Source organism: Sorex araneus, chromosome 2 (assembly GCF_027595985.1).
Source record: "Sorex araneus isolate mSorAra2 chromosome 2, mSorAra2.pri, whole genome shotgun sequence".
Lineage (NCBI taxonomy): Eukaryota > Metazoa > Chordata > Mammalia > Eulipotyphla > Soricidae > Sorex > Sorex araneus.
In genome coordinates, this window is record NC_073303.1 from 125,149,670 (window position 1) to 125,168,458 (window position 18,789).

General features: G+C 45.7%; 1 protein-coding gene across 1 annotated transcript; it reads left to right on the forward strand.

Moving 5' to 3' along the window:
- Positions 1–1,375: 1,375 nt before the first annotated feature.
- On the forward strand, positions 1,376–17,889 carry PABPC1 (poly(A) binding protein cytoplasmic 1). The gene is made up of 15 exons (XM_055128634.1): positions 1,376–2,187; positions 4,995–5,188; positions 5,389–5,504; positions 7,754–7,893; positions 9,348–9,442; positions 9,616–9,753; positions 10,064–10,159; positions 13,612–13,884; positions 14,030–14,120; positions 14,611–14,721; positions 14,810–14,964; positions 15,268–15,352; positions 15,808–15,938; positions 16,800–16,893; positions 17,442–17,889. The coding sequence occupies exons 1-14, from the start codon at positions 1,995–1,997 to the stop codon at positions 16,890–16,892; spliced, it is 1,911 nt and encodes a 636-aa protein (XP_054984609.1). The 5' UTR covers positions 1,376–1,994; the 3' UTR covers position 16,893; positions 17,442–17,889.
- Positions 17,890–18,789: the final 900 nt, after the last annotated feature.

The following is an 18,789-nucleotide window of genomic DNA, read 5'->3' on the forward strand; positions in this document are numbered from 1 at the left end:
AGGACACTGATTCAAGTGCTTTTTTTAAAAGAAAAAAAATTACTGTCTATTACTTTAAAGTGAAAATTTGTTTATTGACTTAACATCCTTCTGATCGCTACTTATAGCTATTCATTGCATGACCAATTCATGCAATTTAGCATTCCTATTGAGGTCCGCAACCACTGGACCGAACAGTTGAAGGTTTGCAACGCCGCATAGTAATTGAGATCATTGCTGATTTCGCCTGGCTGCAGGCGGGCAGGGGCTTCGCACTTTCCACAAAGTTCGGGCAGAAATCGCACCAGGATTCCCACCGAAGACCCTCCGTTAAACAGAGACACCCCTCCCCTTTTATTTTTTTGAAAAGGAAAAGCGGGCAAAGCCCCTCCCCGCCACGTGCCCCCAGCCCTGCAACCCTCTCACCCCGCAACAGCTTTCCCGAACCCGAGCCCCCTTTGACCGGTGGCCAGCGGCGCAGGGACGCGACGTGAAGAGTCCAGGGCTGGGCAGTGTGTTTTGGGGGGGGGGGGTTGACACGGGACCCTCCCCTCCCCCTCCGATGAGCGGCGCCGCGGGCCGGCGTCCGGGCCCAGCGGCGGGACGGTTGGGCGCGGGGGCGGGGGGTCCCCGAGGCGGCGGGTCGGGGACCCGCGGCCGGTTGGGGGGTCGGCGAGCGCCGCGGCCGTTGGGGACGGCGGCTCCCGGCAGGCACCGGTCGTGCGGCCGACGCGCGTGGCGGCGCTGCCCGCTGGGACTCGTAGTGCCGTCCGGGTAGGCGACTCGGAGGCGGCGGCCGCCCGCCCGCCGCGGCTTCCCCTCACGTTTCGGGGCGACGCGACGGCCAAGTGCGTGTGCGAGAGTGTGTGAGCGTGGGGGGGGTTGGGGGTCGCGCTGGCACCTCACGCCCCTCAGGGCTCCCCTCAGGCGCCCGGCGGGCCGGGCCGGCGGCCGCGCACGTGGGGGGTGGTTGGCCCGGAGGAACCCGGAAGCGGCGCGCGCCGCCCACCGCCGCGGTGACGGCTTAACGCTCCTCCCGGGCGGCGGCGGCGGCGGCGGCGGCGGCGGGGGCGGGGCAAGGGCGAGGCGGGGCCGGCGCAGCGACCGCCTCCCTCAGCCGCCTGCACGCCCGGCCTCCCCTCCCCCCGCCCCCGGCGGCCGGCGCGGCGCGTGCGCAGAAGCCCCGCCTCCCGCCGCCGCCGCCGCCGCCGCCGCCGCCGCCGCCGCTCCCTTCCTCTCAGCGCTTGCCTCCGCCTCCTGTCGGCTCTTCCCTCCGCCCCCTCGGCTTCCCAGTCTCCGCCTCCTCCGGCGCCGACGCTCGCGTCGGGCCCCGGCGTCAGACGCGCGGGGGCGGGGCGAGTGCGGCGGGGGGTATAAGTAGAGGGTGCAGGAGGCGGTGCTTCCCCTTCTCCCCGGCGGTTAGTGCTGAGAGTGCGGAGTGTGTGCTCCGGGCTCGGAACACACATTTATTATTAAAAAACCCAAAAAAAATCTCAAAAAAGCTCTCAAAAAACCCTAAAAAAAAATCTTTTTACAAAAAATCCGCGTTCTCCTCCCCCGCCGGAGACTTTTTGTTTTATTTTTATTTTATTTTATTTTTTTCTTCCTCTTTTTATAAAAATCAAAAAAACCGGTGAAGCCGCCGAGACCGACCGACCCGCCCGCCCGCCGGCCCCGCAGCAGCAGCAGCAGCAGCAGCAGCAGCAGCAGCAGCAGCAGCAGCAGCAGCAGCTCCAGCTCCACGCAGGAAAAGCCAGAGCCCGAGGCCTTGCCCCGCTCGCGGCCCGGCCCGGACACCGCCACCCGCCCGCCCCAGCCGGCCCCGCAGCCCCGCCGCCGCGGCCGTTGAGTAGTTTTCGATTCCGGGTGAATTTTGTCCCTCTGCGCTCGCCCCCGCTCCCCTCCCCCCCGGCTCCGGCCCCCGGCCCCGGCACCCGCGCTTTCCTCCTCCTCCTCCTCGCCGTCGTCGTCGCCGAGAGGTCGCGGCCTGTGGCCCCGCGGGCAGCCGTGCCGAGATGAACCCCAGCGCCCCCAGCTACCCCATGGCCTCGCTCTACGTGGGGGACCTGCACCCCGACGTGACCGAGGCGATGCTCTACGAGAAGTTCAGCCCGGCCGGGCCCATCCTCTCCATCCGGGTCTGCAGGGACATGATCACCCGCCGCTCCCTGGGCTACGCGTATGTGAACTTCCAGCAGCCGGCGGACGGTGAGGCCCGGGCGGGCGGCGGGCGGGCGCGGGCGGCCATGCGGCGGCGGCGGCGGGCGGGCGGGCGCTAGGCCGGGCGGGCCTGTCAGCCGGGACCCCGCGCCGCCCCACTTCCTCCTCTCGCGACCATTTTCTCGGCCTCCGCCGCTCGCAAACTTTAGGGCGATGACGCGCCGCGCGGCGCTTCCCGCCCGGGGGCCGCGGGGGCGCGGGGCTCGGGGAGGCCGTGGTGTGCTGGTTTCTCGAACGATTATTCCTATTCCTCTCGGGATTATTTTTTATTTTTTCATTTTCCTGAGGGGCGTCCGGGCCGGGCGGGCGGGCGCGCGGCGGCGGCGGCCCGGCGGGGAGGAAGTGCGGCCGGGGGCCGGCCGGGCACCACGTGTTGAGCCCCGCCGCCTCCCGGGCCCGCGGCCTGCGCCGGCCGCCGCGGGGCCCGGCCCGAAAGTGCCCCCGGCGCCGGCCTCGGGGCCCTCGAGCGCCCGTTTCGCGGGTGGGGGGGGTGTGCCGGCGGCGGCGTGCGGAGGTGTCGGGGTTCCCCTCGCGCAGCGGCGGCCGGGTGGGCGGGGAGCGAGGGGACACCCCTGCGGGGGCCTCCAGCCGCCGCCGCCGCCCGCGCCCGAGCCCTCTTGGCTCGGAAAGGGCCCAAAGCGGAGGAAACGTGGCTCCCACTTTGGACCCCCCCAGGCTCGGCTTCCGGTGGCTTGGCCGTGGCCCGGCCCCCACCGCCCAGCCTCTGTATGCAGAGGAGACCCCTGGTTTGGTCCAGAGGACCCCCGCTCCCCCTTGGATCCTGGGGAGCAGAGGAGTGGGCGGGCAGGGGTGAGGTTCTGAGTGGATTATTTTGAAGTTCACACACAGTTTTTGGCAGGTAACATCTGTGGCCTGATAAGAGTTGCCTGGATTTCCCCCCCCCCCCTTTACATCTGGATCTACAATTAGAGTCGGCTTCACTCAATTTTGTGGTCCAATTTCACTTTTTCCCCCTTCCCCATGCTTTATGATTACATGACAAGCACCGTAAAATGGTCGTGATTTAAAAAAAATTTTTTTTTGTAGTAAAGGCCTTAAGGTTGGGATTAAAATTTCCTTTCACTGGATTAGAATTTATAGTAATGAAAATAGCTTTCCACTAGGTGAAGTTGTGACAGATTCAAGGTAAGCCGACTGTGGAGTGACACCAGGCCAGAAGTTTCCTGCCCTTTTGCTCTGTGAACTGTAGCTGGGATTATTACTCCATAACTGTTTTTCCCAACTCTGGGCAAGATTTATCAGTGAGTGGAGATTAAGCTTAGAGAATTTCACATTTTGGGGGCAGGCAAATCACAATCCTGAGTTGACAGAAAACGAGTAAATTCCAGAGACTAGTAAAGTAAAAGCAGCTGTGAATGTAACCGAGCTACCAATTTTCAATCTATGTAAACAATATTTTTAATTGCTCCGGATTTGAAAAGTTCTGGTTACCATGGTTACAGTACACTGAATGTTAGGTTATCTTGGATACCAGTAGGCCAGTTCTATAACTGCTCAGAAAGATAGCGTTTTTTCCTGTCAGTTTTGCTTGGTTGTCATATGTAGTTTACCACCCTTGCAGGTAGGTTCTTTATTTTTGACCTATGTGTTGTCACATTGATGGGCTTAGGGAATCATTTCTGAAAAGTGACCAATTTTACCGGAAGGTGACTCACTCAAAAGCTCAAAGTCAGCTAAAAAAAAATAAAATTACCTGAGTAGGTGTGGTCAATAGATAGTGACCTGACAGTGGATTGTCACTGTCTTAATAGGAAACTGAAAGTTAAAAGAAATGGTGAGAGATACTTAAACTCTATAGAGAAAACATCCGCATGGGATTTTTTGACATTTGGTGTTTAAGGACTTTTCCCCTTTTAGTCTTACTTCAAGGTGTGTATATTTTCTATTAGGTGTTCTGAACTAGAAGTGTTTCTTCGATCACATAATTCAGTCCCTTCATAGACACCAAAATATAGGGTAGATTTTGAAATTAGTACTGTCCAAAGTGTTACATCACCAGTTGTCAGTCTATGCTGTAGGGTGAATTTGACTTAAGGTAATTTTAGGAGAGTATTGATGAGGGTCAAGAAAGGTATAATAGTAAATTGTGAATATTTTAGGTCTGGTAATTAAAAATTAGGTATTTGGGTTTTCGTATTTTATCAAGTTCTTGTCAATGTATTCAGAATGACTGGGGTAGGCGAAGCCATAGGTCAAGTAAAGCTGACTTGTGAAGAAAAAAAAGGCAACTGACCAGATGGAAGGAAATATGTCAGCATCTCATTTTTGCCACATTTGTTTTGGAGGTGTTATCCGAGGACTCCAATTCCAGGGAACTATTTAAAGAAAATGGTTTAATTTTTAATACTGTGACCAGAATGAAATAACCAATTTGACAAGCAGTTGAAATGCTTGAAATCCTTGAACCATTCCCAGCCTGTGGATAGGCTACAGGTGGTGGGTGTCTCACTGAGCTTTATGCAGATTCTGTCAGAGGAATCTTGATTTTTATGTTGACAGGAATCAGAAAAAGGTGCTGTTATGGCAGTTAAGGGGAGAGATTGCTGAGAAATACATTGATTTAGTAGTGGCTTTATTAACAGGAAAACGGGGGGTTTCAGATTGTCCTTTTGCATTGCACAGTTTAAAACTAGCATGGGAAGGAGCAGCAGAAATCATTGCTGTACAGTGTGTCAAATTGGAAAGTGCTGACCAGTCCCTCAGTGTTTATAATTTTAAGTGGTTTGTGAAAGTTTTGCAGTGATAGTCAACTCAGAAAATGTTTCTTCCTGCAGCGGAGCGTGCTTTGGACACCATGAATTTTGATGTTATAAAGGGCAAGCCAGTACGCATCATGTGGTCTCAACGTGATCCATCCCTTCGCAAAAGTGGAGTGGGCAACATATTCATTAAAAATTTGGACAAATCCATCGATAATAAAGCACTGTATGACACATTTTCTGCTTTCGGTAACATCCTTTCATGTAAGGTAAGCAAAAATGGCAGGTAGATGTTTTTGCATTGTTTTGTCTGCTTCTAGTAAAATGTTGAAATAAATGGCTACCATGCTATTTTTGTATGGGTAGTTTTATTTCCCAAATACCTAGGCTAGTAGACTGCCATATATCTGAATCCTGGAACAATGTTGAGTCACTGGCAAGTAATGAAAATTGTAAATGTTTTCTGTAGGTGGTTTGTGATGAAAATGGCTCCAAGGGCTATGGATTTGTACATTTCGAGACACAGGAAGCCGCTGAACGAGCTATTGAAAAAATGAATGGGATGCTTCTAAATGATCGCAAAGTGTAAGTATAACTGAATATCTTAAATGTACAAGTTCATAATGCTTAATAGATGATCAAGTAAAAATTAGTAACTGCATCTTTTTAGATTTTATAATTATTCATTGTAATAGAATGTGATGGAATTTCCATTTAAACAATATTATAACTGTTTAAAGAAAATAAATTTAAGCACATTTTTTTGAAAACTACAAGTCCTGATAGAAACCTACCTCATAATTCCTGAGGTGCTAATAGTAATTAGCCTATTTACATCAATTAGAGGAACTGAAGCTAAGAAAATTTACCTGTACTGACAATATGTTGATATGCTACAACTCAGCAGTCTGCATTCAGAGCCCAGGGTGAGTCTTGCAGTTGGTCAGACAGTTTATTGGAATTCAGAGATAGCTTTGTGACTCTGCTACCCTCTGAGTCAATTTAAACTTTCCAGGTTGCATTGGAAATACGAATTTTCATTTTTTGCTGTTGGTTTCACTTACCTGAATGAGTCTAGTTGTAAGGTCTTAATATAAGTTTTGGTCGGTGAGTTGATACTGCTGACAAGTATAAAGGCGACCCACATATTTTGGTTTGGTGGTTCTTGTAAATCAAACTGTTAGTTCTAAGGTGTTCTCATAATTCACTGCAGAAGGCGTTGTAGTTGCTCTGTAAATGAAGGGTCTATGTGCCTGTTTCTATTCTATGCCAGGTGCATGATTTAGCAAAGTGTACAGGAATGCCAGGAACTTCAGTCTTTTCAAGGGCTGGAAAGATAGTACAGTGAGTACGTAGAGTATTTGCTGTGTAGACTGAGCCACTGATCTGCCTTGGTTCCTGGACACCACATACATTGAGCCCTGCAGGAGTGATCACTGAGTAAAGAGCAAGGAATAAGCCCTGAGGACAAAATGGGTATGGCCCAAAACAAAAAAGCAAAGCCATGGGCTGGAGCGATAGCACAGTGGGTAGGGCATTTGCCTTGCATGCGGCCGACCCGGGTTCGAATCCCAGCATCCCATATGGTCCCCTGAGCACTGCCAAGGGTGATTCCTGAGTGCAGAGCCAGGAGTGATCTCTGTATCTACCGGGTGTGACCCAAAAAGCAAAAACAAAACATCCAAAGCCATGATTTTTTAAAAAAGAAAATACTGGCTTTAAATTAAAGAAAAAACATTAACTTAGTGTTATATCTCAGCAGTAACTAGGGGGACAAAAAATATCACAGGTGGAAGATTAGATTAAGTAAAGTTTGATTTGGGCTGGAATGAATAGGACAGCTAAGCAGTACTTGCTTTGCTCATGGCAGATACAGGTTTGATTCCCCAGTCCTGTATGGTCCCCGTACCCTATGCCTGCTCAGGAGTGATTCCTGAGCACGGCGAGTTACTGGGTGTGACCTCAAGACCAAAGTAAATTTTCTTTTAGGAAAAGTTTGTATAAATTAAAGGATCATTGTGTACTTTTAAACTGCCCTGATTTCTGGCAGTTGTACTGTGATCAAATAAGTCTCATAAGTTCCACGTTGTTTAAAAAAGAAAAACTTATGCCTGTCTGTCACAGATAATAGATCCCTCTCTGAGAACATTTATAAAATAGATTACCTGGAGAAAAGTCATACCATTAAATAAGAGGGTTAGGAAGATAAAACTAGGTATCTCCTCCTGTACACTGAAAGCAGATGAACTGAAATAACTCGTGAGTGGGTAAGGCACTTGACTTTACTTGGAACTTATTCGATCCCTAGCTACCTGTATGGTACCCTGAGCACTGTTGGTAGAGTTGTGGGGGAATTTATTTTACTTTAGTATCTGTTAATATTGGTAACTACTATTTTCATAGTAAGGGAAATTAAATTTGCTAGTGCCACAAAGAAAATGACATCTTAAAATCTAAGTGGAGAGTTTTAATTTTACTGTCAGTGTTTGCGAAGAGCCTTGGCCGGGGTGGTTTTGGAACTTCAGGCATGGACACTTGGGCCTTGACTTGGGCCGGGTGGTGGTATGCTCTCACTCCTTCACATTGATAGGAGTGTGTAACCCTGGGCTGGCTGGAAGGAAGGGAAAGAAATGTGATTCAATCATCTGCTTTTTGTGATTTAGTTAGGTTGCATTTTATGCTTTATTTCCTCAAGGCACTGTTTGATCTGTTTTGCTATAAGGTCTTTTTGTAAGACTAAAATTCTCAGTAACAATTATAAAATCTCAAACTTTGCTGTAGTAGTAATTTTAGTAAAGTAGAACCTAGTAAAGTAGAACCTTATATATTTTTAGATTTGTTGGACGATTTAAGTCTCGTAAGGAACGAGAAGCTGAACTTGGAGCTAGGGCAAAAGAGTTCACCAATGTTTACATCAAGAATTTTGGAGAAGACATGGATGATGAGCGCCTTAAGGATCTCTTTGGCAAGTTTGGTAATGTGAATTAAATTTTTACATTCAAGTTTCAAGTAATTGTTCAGCATTAGTTTGGGCTAATTTATATTTGAAGAAAATTAGATGAGATTTAACATGGTACTTACATATTTGTATTTAGGAGGATTAAGCTATTTGACAGTATTTTACTACAAAGTAGCATGTAAATGAGATTCTATCCAGATTAAAAGGTGAACAGCATTGTATTACATTAGCACAATAAAGTGTGACTAATTGGAACAGATTTTAAAAGCTTTGCTATGTTCACATAGCGTGCTAGATTTATTCATAGACAGTCCATCTCAGGCTCCTGCGTGACACAGCCAACTTAGGGCAGAGGCTACGTAGCCTTTAATTATGAGATAGATGTTTATTCAAGATATTTAGCCAGTAGCATCATGTTTGTAATTGAAACCATGGCTTTTATCTTTGAAAGATCTAGATTTTCTAGTAATATCTTTGGATGACCTGAATCCTTGGGGCCTTACAACTGTTGTCTCCCTTTAAAAGAGCTTTATTGAATGTCAAATAAATGAAGTGTCACCAGCCTCACTTATTAGTTGTTTAGACAATCAGATGAACTTCTGGTGGTATTCTTTCGAAAATGATTTCCTTGCCCACCTGCCTTTAGACTGCCATGCCAGCGTGCCATGTTGAACCCCCTCTGCTCTTGGCACAAAAAAATGAAGGAAACAAGTGTTGTTATGCCTTGGTTCTTACTCTGATATTAGATGTTGTTGACAACTTATCTAAATGAATAATGCTTTGAGTTGACATAATGTGAAGATGTTGAATATTTTCTTGGCCGATTTGAGAACACTAGACTCATCCTCAGTTTTCCAGCTTGAGGAAGTTGAAGGATGTCTTTAGAGACATCTCTTTGGGCCTGTGATGATAGTGCAGTGAGTCGGGCACTTGCTTTGTCTGTAGCTGGCATGGGTTCCATCCCTGGCACCCCATACTGCCTCCACATGCACTGCCAGGAGTAATTCTTGGGTGCAGAGTCAGGAGTAACCCCTGAGCACCACTGGTGTGTGATCCAAATACTGGGGGATGGTTTGGGGTGGGAGTAGAATACTTCCGGATTTTGCTATTTCCTGCTGTCTTGTCAGTGTTCAAACTGTATTCCCTTAACTGTCTATTAAAAATTTTGGGCTGTGGGCCAATGCTTTAAAATGTAGTATTTTGGCTAAATAGGCACAAATACATTTTAATCTAAATTCTAAGAATAGTATTTTGTATTTAAACAATTGGAAGTTACTTTAGGAACTAGAGTTTAATTGCTAAGAAATGAAGGGTCTTTGAAACAGATTGCCTATTGGGAGTTGGTGGAGGAATCCTTTTTTTTGGAGACATGAATGCTTTAAGTCCCCTTTTAAATTTTGTTACTTTCATTTGACATTTTAAATGAATGTTGTATAAGAGTCTTTGAATCACTGAAAAATACTTTTTAGGACCTGCCTTAAGTGTGAAAGTAATGACGGATGAAAGTGGAAAATCCAAAGGTTTTGGATTTGTAAGCTTCGAAAGGCATGAAGATGCTCAGAAGGTAAGACTTAAGTAACTTTAGAAAGGCGGTGTTGTGGTTTGTGTATTCTATAATACGGGAGCGGGTGGGTGTTGTGTTTATTGAAATCTACTTTGTTGGTGGTTTATGTTTATACTTATCAAGAATGCTATATTCATGTTAGTAATTTATTTTTTTTTTGTGATTTATTTAAGGCTGTGGATGAGATGAATGGAAAGGAGCTCAATGGAAAACAAATTTATGTTGGGCGAGCTCAGAAAAAAGTGGAACGGCAGACAGAGCTTAAGCGCAAATTTGAACAGATGAAGCAGGATAGGATCACCAGATACCAGGTTCTTGGGGGCAGGAGGGCGTTGGGCACACCCTGGTAGGAGTTGGGGTTAGGTGCTGAGATGATGAGGGCAGTGATGGGTTAGAATCTGGGCCTCCTGCTTGCAAAGCTTGCCCTCAGGATGTGCTGTCTCGTCCCCAAGGCATTTTAAAATACAAAAGCAAAATAAGACCAGAGATGAAGTTTATATTCATCTTAAATTGCTTTTAGGTTACTGGAGGGCTTGATGGAGGGAAGGAGAATAAACTTGAGGCTAGAAAAGGAAGTGCTTAAGTACTCTTTGCCTAGAGTTGGTATTTTCTTCCATTTAGGGTGTTAACCTTTATGTGAAAAATCTTGATGATGGCATTGATGATGAACGTCTTCGGAAAGAGTTTTCTCCGTTCGGTACAATCACTAGTGCAAAGGTAAAACATGGTTTTCTACTTGTGTATAAAGTTTGGAGAAAATCTTTTAATGGATAATGTTCACACATTTCTTTATAATGTATATACTGGATTGCTTTCCTGGTTACTTTTGTTCTTTCAACAAAAATTTGACTTCATTCTGGAGCTTTTTATTTCCCTGCTCAGATTTAAAGTGGATATTGTTGCCCAGTGCTTTTCTTTTTGCAGCGGCAAGGCTTGAATTCTTTCCTGAGAAATGAAGGCAATAGTTGATCTTAGCAGAGTAGGCACTTAGTGATTCAGGTTTTTAAAAAAGGCAATTTAGGGCTTGGGGAGGTAATTCCAAGTGTCCAGTTACTTTGCATTATAATCATTATCACCATCCCCCAGCATCATTGTGTGTGTGGGCATTGCCCCTCCCAAATAAAACGGGCTATTTATTTGGTAACTGATTGTCACTACTATAGGCTTAATCTGTTTTAATTTGTACTGTTGATTATAGACTGATTTCCTAGGTGGCAGTGTCTTCCACCCCTTGGACAAAAAAGCTACAGATGACTTGAAGTCAGATTGAACACAGGAGTAGATTCTTGACTCTTGGTTATTTCTGGCTTTTTAATATAATCAGTGATGTTGCCAGCTTTTCCTGGCAATACCAGTGACCAAGAGAGCTTCTATGATGGGCTGGAGCAATAGCACAATGGGTAGGGTGTTTTCCTTGCATCCGACTGACCCGAGTTCAGTTTCCAGCATCTTATGGTTCCCCAAGCATCACCAGGAGTAATTCCTGAGTGCATGAGCCAGGAGTAACACCTGTGTATCTCTGGGATAAAAAAGAGAGAGAGAGAGCGCTTCTATGACAGTGTGGAATGTTTAGCAAAGTGGAGAAATTGAATACATTTGAGTGAAGCAGTTGTTCGTGCTGTTTTTGTTCTTGGACCACATAAAACTAGGTTTAGGACCTGCTCTTGGCTGAGTGTTAGTGGGGGGTAACTGTATGTGGCAAGGGAATTAGACTAATTGACTGGCTAAGTTCTCTAGCCTCTCTAAGGTACTTTATTAAGAGTGCCAGAATGTGGTGGTAGGATTACTTCTCATGTTATTTGGGAGCACTTTACAGCTGTTTTTGTTTTGTTTTTTGGATTTTTTTTTTCCTCTTTGGGTCACACTCAGCCATGTTCAGGGGTCACTCCTGGCTCTGCACTCAGGAATTAACTCATGGCAGTGCTCAGAGAAGCAATACAGGATACTGGGGATTGAGCCGGGGCTGACCATGTAGGGCAAATCCCCTGCCTGCTGTACTGTTGCTCTGGCACCCACTGGATTCTGAATGTATGAAGGAGATACAAATTTAACAACACTTCCTTTGGAGAAGGTGATGTTTAATTATGCTTGTGGGAAAAGCAAATTTATGTAGGCAAAAGGTGAAGGGTTATTTGGTTCCGCATTTTCAGTCTCTAAAAGATCTCCAAGGTAATTTACCATGCTTAGCCACTTGGAGCTCCTGCTTGTCTCCTGGGACTAGATGGGTATTGGGTATTGCAGGCCTTGTAGGAAAATTTTTCTCTACTAAGAGTGTTGGTTGGGGGCTGGAGTGATAGCACAGCGGGTAGGGCATTTGCCTTGCATGCGGCCTAGCCTGGGTTCGATTCCCAGCATCCCATATGGTTCCCTGAGCACCGCCAGGAGTAATTCCTGAGTGCAGAGCCAGGAATTGTGCATCGCCGGGTGCGACCCAGAAAGCAAAAAAAAAAAATAAATAGTGTTGGTTGTTCTCTATTTTAGATATGTCATAGATTTCCAGTATCAGGCTTTTGATTGGAATTAGAGCCAGTGCTAAAATATTTTCAGACACACACATTGTAGTGTAAATGCCAGTTTTTGTGTTTTAGGGCTGCACCCAGAAGTGCTGGGAAAGGGGGCAGCACCAAGTGATACTGAGGATTGAATCAGGATCAGCTTCATGTGTGATGTGTGTCGAGCACAAAAGCCAGTAAATTGTCTAATTGCTATTCAGTGTGTCTTTGTGTATTCTAGTTTGCCCCTTCTTTCTGCAAATAAGATATGTAGTTATCTGTTACCTTGTCTTTATAATTTGGGAATAAGAAGTCCCCTTTTTTATGCTGAAATACTGTCTTGAGTGTTTCCAGAACAATCACGGCCACCTCTGCCTTTTGTGTTCAGATCCAGAACTTTTTTATTGGGTGCCCAGATTGAACCTGGGTTGTCTATGTGCAGGGAAAGTGCCCTACACACTGTACAATTGCTCCGGCCTCATCAGATTCCTTAAGTGTTGATTTGATTTTCAGTGGTATGAATGACAGATCTAATATCTTCAGTTATGTACTGTGTACATAATAGTAAGATGTTCCTCGTCTTCCTAGTAATTTCATTTTTCTGTCTCGGTTTTGCCTTGGGGTCAGAACTGGCTCTGTGCTTCAGGAATCACTCTTGAATAGTGCTCAGGGGACCCAACCATATGTGGTATGGAGGTTGAACCTAGGTTGGCTGCAAGGCAAGTGCCCTTCCAGTTGTGTGTGGGAACATAACTCGTCATTCCTGCCTTTGTGCGGCCAGGTGTTCCTGGGCACCAGCAGACTGTTGAGCTGCCACCCTCCGTTGCTCATTTCAGAGATCTCTGCAGTACATGCAGTTCCTCCTGAATATTGATTATACCCTGATAGTGATGGCACTTGTGTTGAATGTGGTTTGCATTTTACTTTTGTGGAAGAGGGTACACTTCATCTGGTATTGTGGAGTCAGTGAGTCAGGACTAGACCCCCAGACCTTCCTGCAAAGCATGTGCTTCAGCTTAACTAACTTTGACCTGATAGGAAGTTCCTATTTTATAAAATGTATCCCCCCACCCTCAAAGCATCTTGTTGACTTTCTAGTGTGGTAAAGGCTCACATTTAATAGACATTGAATTTGTTTAGGTACTTAACTTTACTGTTGAAAATGTCTAAAGAAGTGGGAACTGGTGGGTGGCGAGAGGAAAAAGTATAGTGGGTGGGCATTTACCTTGCCTGCTGCCAACTCTAGTTCAGTTGTCTAGCACTCTATTGTCCCCAGCCCAGAGCCAGGACCCCCTGGGTATGGCCCCAGCACAACAGAGTGGTTACCTGAGTTGTGGTTCCTTCATCTTTTTACCCCAGAGTATTTGGTTTTTTTTGGTTACACCTGGCGATTCTCAGGAGTTACTCCTGGTGGTGCTCAAAGGACCATATGGGATGCTGGGAATCGAACCCGGGTTGGCCACGTGCAAGGCAAATGCCCTACCCTCTGTGCTATTGCTTCAGCCCCCCCAGGGTATTTGGGGGGCGGAAGCTGGCCTTTGTTATTTGTATTAGAGAAAAATTGTGAAGAAACTATCAGAGGGCATAATAGAAATAAGTCACATAGAAATAAGTCACCTTTTGTGCAGCTCATCGTACCAGTGCATTAATTTTATTACTTTTGTTTTCTTTTACTAGGTTATGATGGAGGGTGGTCGCAGCAAAGGGTTTGGTTTTGTATGTTTCTCCTCCCCAGAAGAAGCCACTAAAGCAGTTACAGAAATGAACGGTAGAATTGTGGCCACCAAGCCATTGTATGTAGCTTTAGCTCAGCGCAAAGAAGAGCGCCAGGCTCACCTGACCAACCAGTACATGCAGAGAATGGCGAGTGTGCGAGCCGTGCCCAACCCCGTTATCAACCCCTACCAGCCAGCACCTCCTTCAGGGTACTTCATGGCAGCTATCCCACAGGTGGGTTGCAGCAGGGCACCTGGCTCCAGTGCATACCCCTTTAAAAGCAGCAGCCAAGGGAAGTGGGTGACCATGGAATGCTTGGGTGTGGGCATGCCGATATTGGAGGGTGATGGATTGAATGTGCCATGCTTTCCCTTTCCAGACTCAGAACCGTGCTGCATACTATCCTCCTAGCCAAATTGCTCAACTAAGACCAAGTCCGCGCTGGACTGCTCAGGGTGCCAGACCTCATCGTAAGTACTGTTCCTGCTTTCAAGCTTGGACTAAAATTACAGAGGCCAAACCAGTTCTACTTTAGTGCTTTGTTACCTACCTGTTGCTTTTTTTCAGGGCTTGTAATTACGGGTAGTCATTTGAGGAGAATCCTAAATTTTTTAAAGAAAGGCTTAATAGGCTTCACCCTTCTGTCTGAGTAATAGTGGTTTGATTTTCATTTGTGATAAATTTGGGACTGGATCCAAATACCCTTAATGCTCTACTTCCTTTACTTGCTTATTTGGGGACTTTTGGCTATCCCGAGCTATGCTCAGGACCATATCAAATCTGGGTTGCCTGCATGCCAGGCAAATGCCCTCCATGTGTGATCACCAGGGTCCTGCTGTTGCCAGTTATGCTCTTTCAGGAGCACTTAGAACTTGGTGCAGGTTAATGTATCCCAGTAGGAGTGGTGCAGGTTAATGTATCCCAGTAGGAGTAAATCCCTCCCTTACTGTCTTTGTGCAGCATTCCAAAATATGCCCGGTGCTATCCGCCCAGCCGCTCCTAGACCGCCATTTAGTACGATGAGACCAGCTTCTTCCCAGGTCCCACGAGTCATGTCCACGCAACGTGTTGGTGAGTCTTGACGACCTCTCCTGTGAAATTTCTTCTGGTTTGAAATAGCAGGCCTACAGTAACCCCCTCTCCCGTGTTATCTTTGTAGCTAACACATCAACACAAACAATGGGTCCACGTCCTGCAGCTGCGGCCGCTGCCGCGACTCCTGCTGTCCGCACCGTTCCACAGTATAAGTACGCCGCAGGCGTGCGCAATCCTCAGCAGCATCTGAACGCACAGCCACAGGTGACCATGCAGCAGGTAAAAGCTTGGGATTTCTCTAGGAATGGGAGAGGGAGCCATCTTGAGTGGTGCAAGAGCAGTGCTCCTGAGCATCCAGCAGACCCCAGAAGTGCCTGCTGCTGGGATCACAGTTAGTTGCCATTGGTCATAATAAAGCTACAGGTCCAAAGAGTCACCAGTGAAAACGATGCTGTCCCATAGAGAAGTTCATTTGAATGTGTATTGGGGAGTAGACTGGCCTGTGTGCGGCTCCCTGGGGAGGAGGTACTTGGATTTTCTCTTCTGTACTTTGAATGTGGACGTTTTCTTTTTGATATCTAGCCTGCTGTTCATGTACAAGGTCAGGAGCCTTTGACTGCTTCCATGTTGGCATCTGCCCCCCCTCAGGAGCAAAAGCAAATGTTGGGTGAGTCCCTTTCTCCTGCTCAGGCAACTAGGTGGTTATTCACACATCCAAACAGTGAGGTGGGTAAGGGTTGGCATGGATGAACAATGAGGGCACTAAACTAGGCTTACCTAGCTGATAAATTAGAAAATGAGAACACTGCTTTTATTGGATGGGATAGTGGGGCATTATTTTCTCTCCACCCCACAATTTTTGGAGGGAATTTGAACTCCTTGAGAAAAATAGCTGTGACTGCCTTAGCACAGATTTAATAACTTGATGTTTATTTTTTGTGACAAACTGATAATTTCCTGGATAGCTCTTACTCAGTAATAAAATAATCCATGATAGGCTGAAATCCAATGGGGTTTGGGATTCGCTCATGAGCAAGGTTTTCCTCTCGCCCTGGTTCTACTATGGCAGGTGCAGTTAAAGACTTGTTGACTGACAGGTTTTGCATGTTTTCTTCGTTCTAGGTGAACGGCTCTTTCCTCTCATTCAGGCCATGCACCCTACTCTTGCTGGTAAAATCACTGGCATGTTGTTGGAGATTGATAATTCAGAACTTCTTCATATGCTTGAGTCTCCGGAGTCTCTTCGTTCTAAAGTAATTTGAATTTATCTAGCAACCTCTACGTCCCATGTTTGAACATTTATTGTAGAGACTTAATTTTATAGAACATTTATAAGTATTTCAAGCTGCCTTCAGTTCTAAGGGTTTATAAATTATTAACTGGAAATCCAAATAGCACCATAGGTTGTTACTGCTTTTATCCCCACTTTATAGATGTGAAACAGTGCTTGAGTAATTTGCCCATGCACATACATAGTTGTAAATGGCAGAGCTGAATTTCCAATCCAGCAGTTAACTCCCAGTGCCCATACTCTGCTGCTTTAGGGGCAGCAAATATTGTTTCGATTTTGGGATGCTGTATCCTGCAGTACTCAGGGCTTACTCCTGGTTGTCGTCTCTTTAGCCGGGGACCATATGGGGTGTCAGGGATTGAACCTGGGTTGGTTGTGTGGAAGACAAGCAGCCTATTTGCTGTACTTTGACTTCAGTCCTGTTACTGCTGCTTTAATGGGGGAAATAACTGGTTGTTCTCATCTTTTTTTGCTTTTTGGGTCACACCTGGCAATACACAGGGGTTAGTCCTAGCTCTGCACTCAGGAATTACTCCTGGCGGTGCTTGGGGGACCTATATGGGATGTTGGGGATTGAACCGGGGTCGGCCGTGTACAAGGCTGTGCTATTGCTCCAACCTCTCTCACTTCATCTTAGTGGGGGAGATACTTAGGAACATTTGTAATTTTAGAGCAGTTGTAGAATGGATCTGAAAGGCGTGGGCAGAGTTGGGGTCTCCTCGATGAGTTTCCATTTGGATCTGAGGAGAGATGGTTGCCTCTGGAGACCTGAAGTCAACACCTTGAAGACAATAATACAAAGACTTTTTTTTTTTTTTTTAAGGTTGATGAAGCTGTAGCTGTACTACAAGCCCACCAAGCTAAAGAGGCTGCCCAGAAAGCCGTGAACAGTGCCACCGGTGTTCCAACTGTTTAAAGTGAGCTTTCCTTCTGTGTGCATTCATTCTAATTTTGTTGCTCTTGATCTTTTTAACAGGTCAAGCTCATGTATAAACATAGTAAAAATTTATTCAGCCATTAATGCAGATAGATTGGAAACATTCTCTGAAGCATAGAGTTACACTGTTATTGACTTAAATTTTAAAAATAAAACATTTTTGAAATAGTTCTTAGAGTCACTTGTAAGAGGCCTATGAATGAGATGACAACACCCTTGGTTGTGTGCAGCGTCAGGAAGTCTTCTACTTCAGAGCTTACTCCAGCTAAGGTGGCAGCTGTGACACTGTAGTAAGGACTTGGCAGAGCTATGTTGTAAAGGACCAGAAAGAAAATACTTGGTCTCTGGGCATTCCATTTCTCTGCAGTATCTTATATTTTTCTGTTAATAATTTCAGTCATAGTATGTAAATGAGCAAGAGGGCTATCTTCCAACAAACTTTGCCAGTCAGGCTCCCAAATACATTTTAGCCAAGGACCTAAATTTGCTACTGTCAAATGCTAATGATAAGTCTTTATTTATTTGCAGATTGATCAGGGACCACGAAAAGAAACTCGTGCTTCACCGAAGAAAAATATCTAAACATCGAAAAACTTAAATATTATGAAAAAAAACATTGCAAAATATAAAATAAATAAAAAAAGGAAAGGAAACTTTGAACCTTATGTACCGAGCAAATGCCAGGTCTAGCAAACCGCTAGGCCTAGATTACTTCTGATTTAAAAACAACAAAAAAAAACAAAAAAAATAGTAAAATATAAAAACAAATCAATGTTTTATAGACCCTGGGAAAAAGAATTTTCAGCAACGTACAAAAATTTAAAGCATTCCTTTCTTTAATTTTGTAATTCTTTACTGTGGAATAGCTCAGAATGTCAAATAGTTCTGTTTTAAATAACAGAATTGATTACTGAGCAAGGAAACGTAATTTGGATTATAAAATTCTTGCTTTAATAAAAATTACTTAAACAGTGTACTTTGCTGTTTTGTGTTAATTATTTGTAATTGATATATACATAGGTGATAGTGAAAAACTGGCATAAGAAGGATGAGAATCTTGGGTTTGTGTTTCAAAGGGCACAATTTCTTTTTGCTTTGGTTTTGGGCCATACCCAGCTGTGCTTTCCAGGCTCAACTCTGGTGGTGGTTGGGAGACAGTCTGGTTCCAGGGTTTGAACCCAGGTTGGCTGCATGCAGGGCAGACTCCCTTCCTGCTGTTTCTTTTTCTTTTTTTTTTTCTTCCCCATTTTGGGTTACACCCGGCGATGCACAGGGGTTAGTCCTGGCTCTGCACTCAGGAATTTCTCCTGGCAGTGCTCAGGGGACCATATGGAATGCCGAGGATCGAACTCAGGTCGGCCGCGTGCCAGGCAAATGCCCTCCCCACTGTGCTATGGCTCCAGCCTCCCCGATTGTTAAACCAAGGCATACCTGTATGTGTTAATTGAGCTTAACGTTTGAGACCATGCCATTTGTAGGGCTATAATGAGGTTTCTAGGTTAGAAGATAATTAGCTTAAGCTCTCTTTTATATAGGGTTATATAAAACCAACACAGCTATTTTATTGGTGGTAGAGGATATAGATAATAGGCTTGGTATACTTTTTACATTGATTCAATGATGCATTTTGAGCTTTATGTTTGACAGGTCCTTAAGCAGTGATTTTTAAGGGACCAGTGATTGGCATGAAAAGAAATGAGAAGTATGCACCATATTTACCGAAGTAGAGCAGGCTTTGAAGATTAAAGGACAGTAGTTTGAGACTCCATAGAAGCTGTATATAGAGTGCCCACATTTTATTTCAGTGTTTGGGTCATTCCTGGAGGTGATCAGGTTACTCCTGGCTCTACACTCGATCACTCACTGGTGGTGCCTA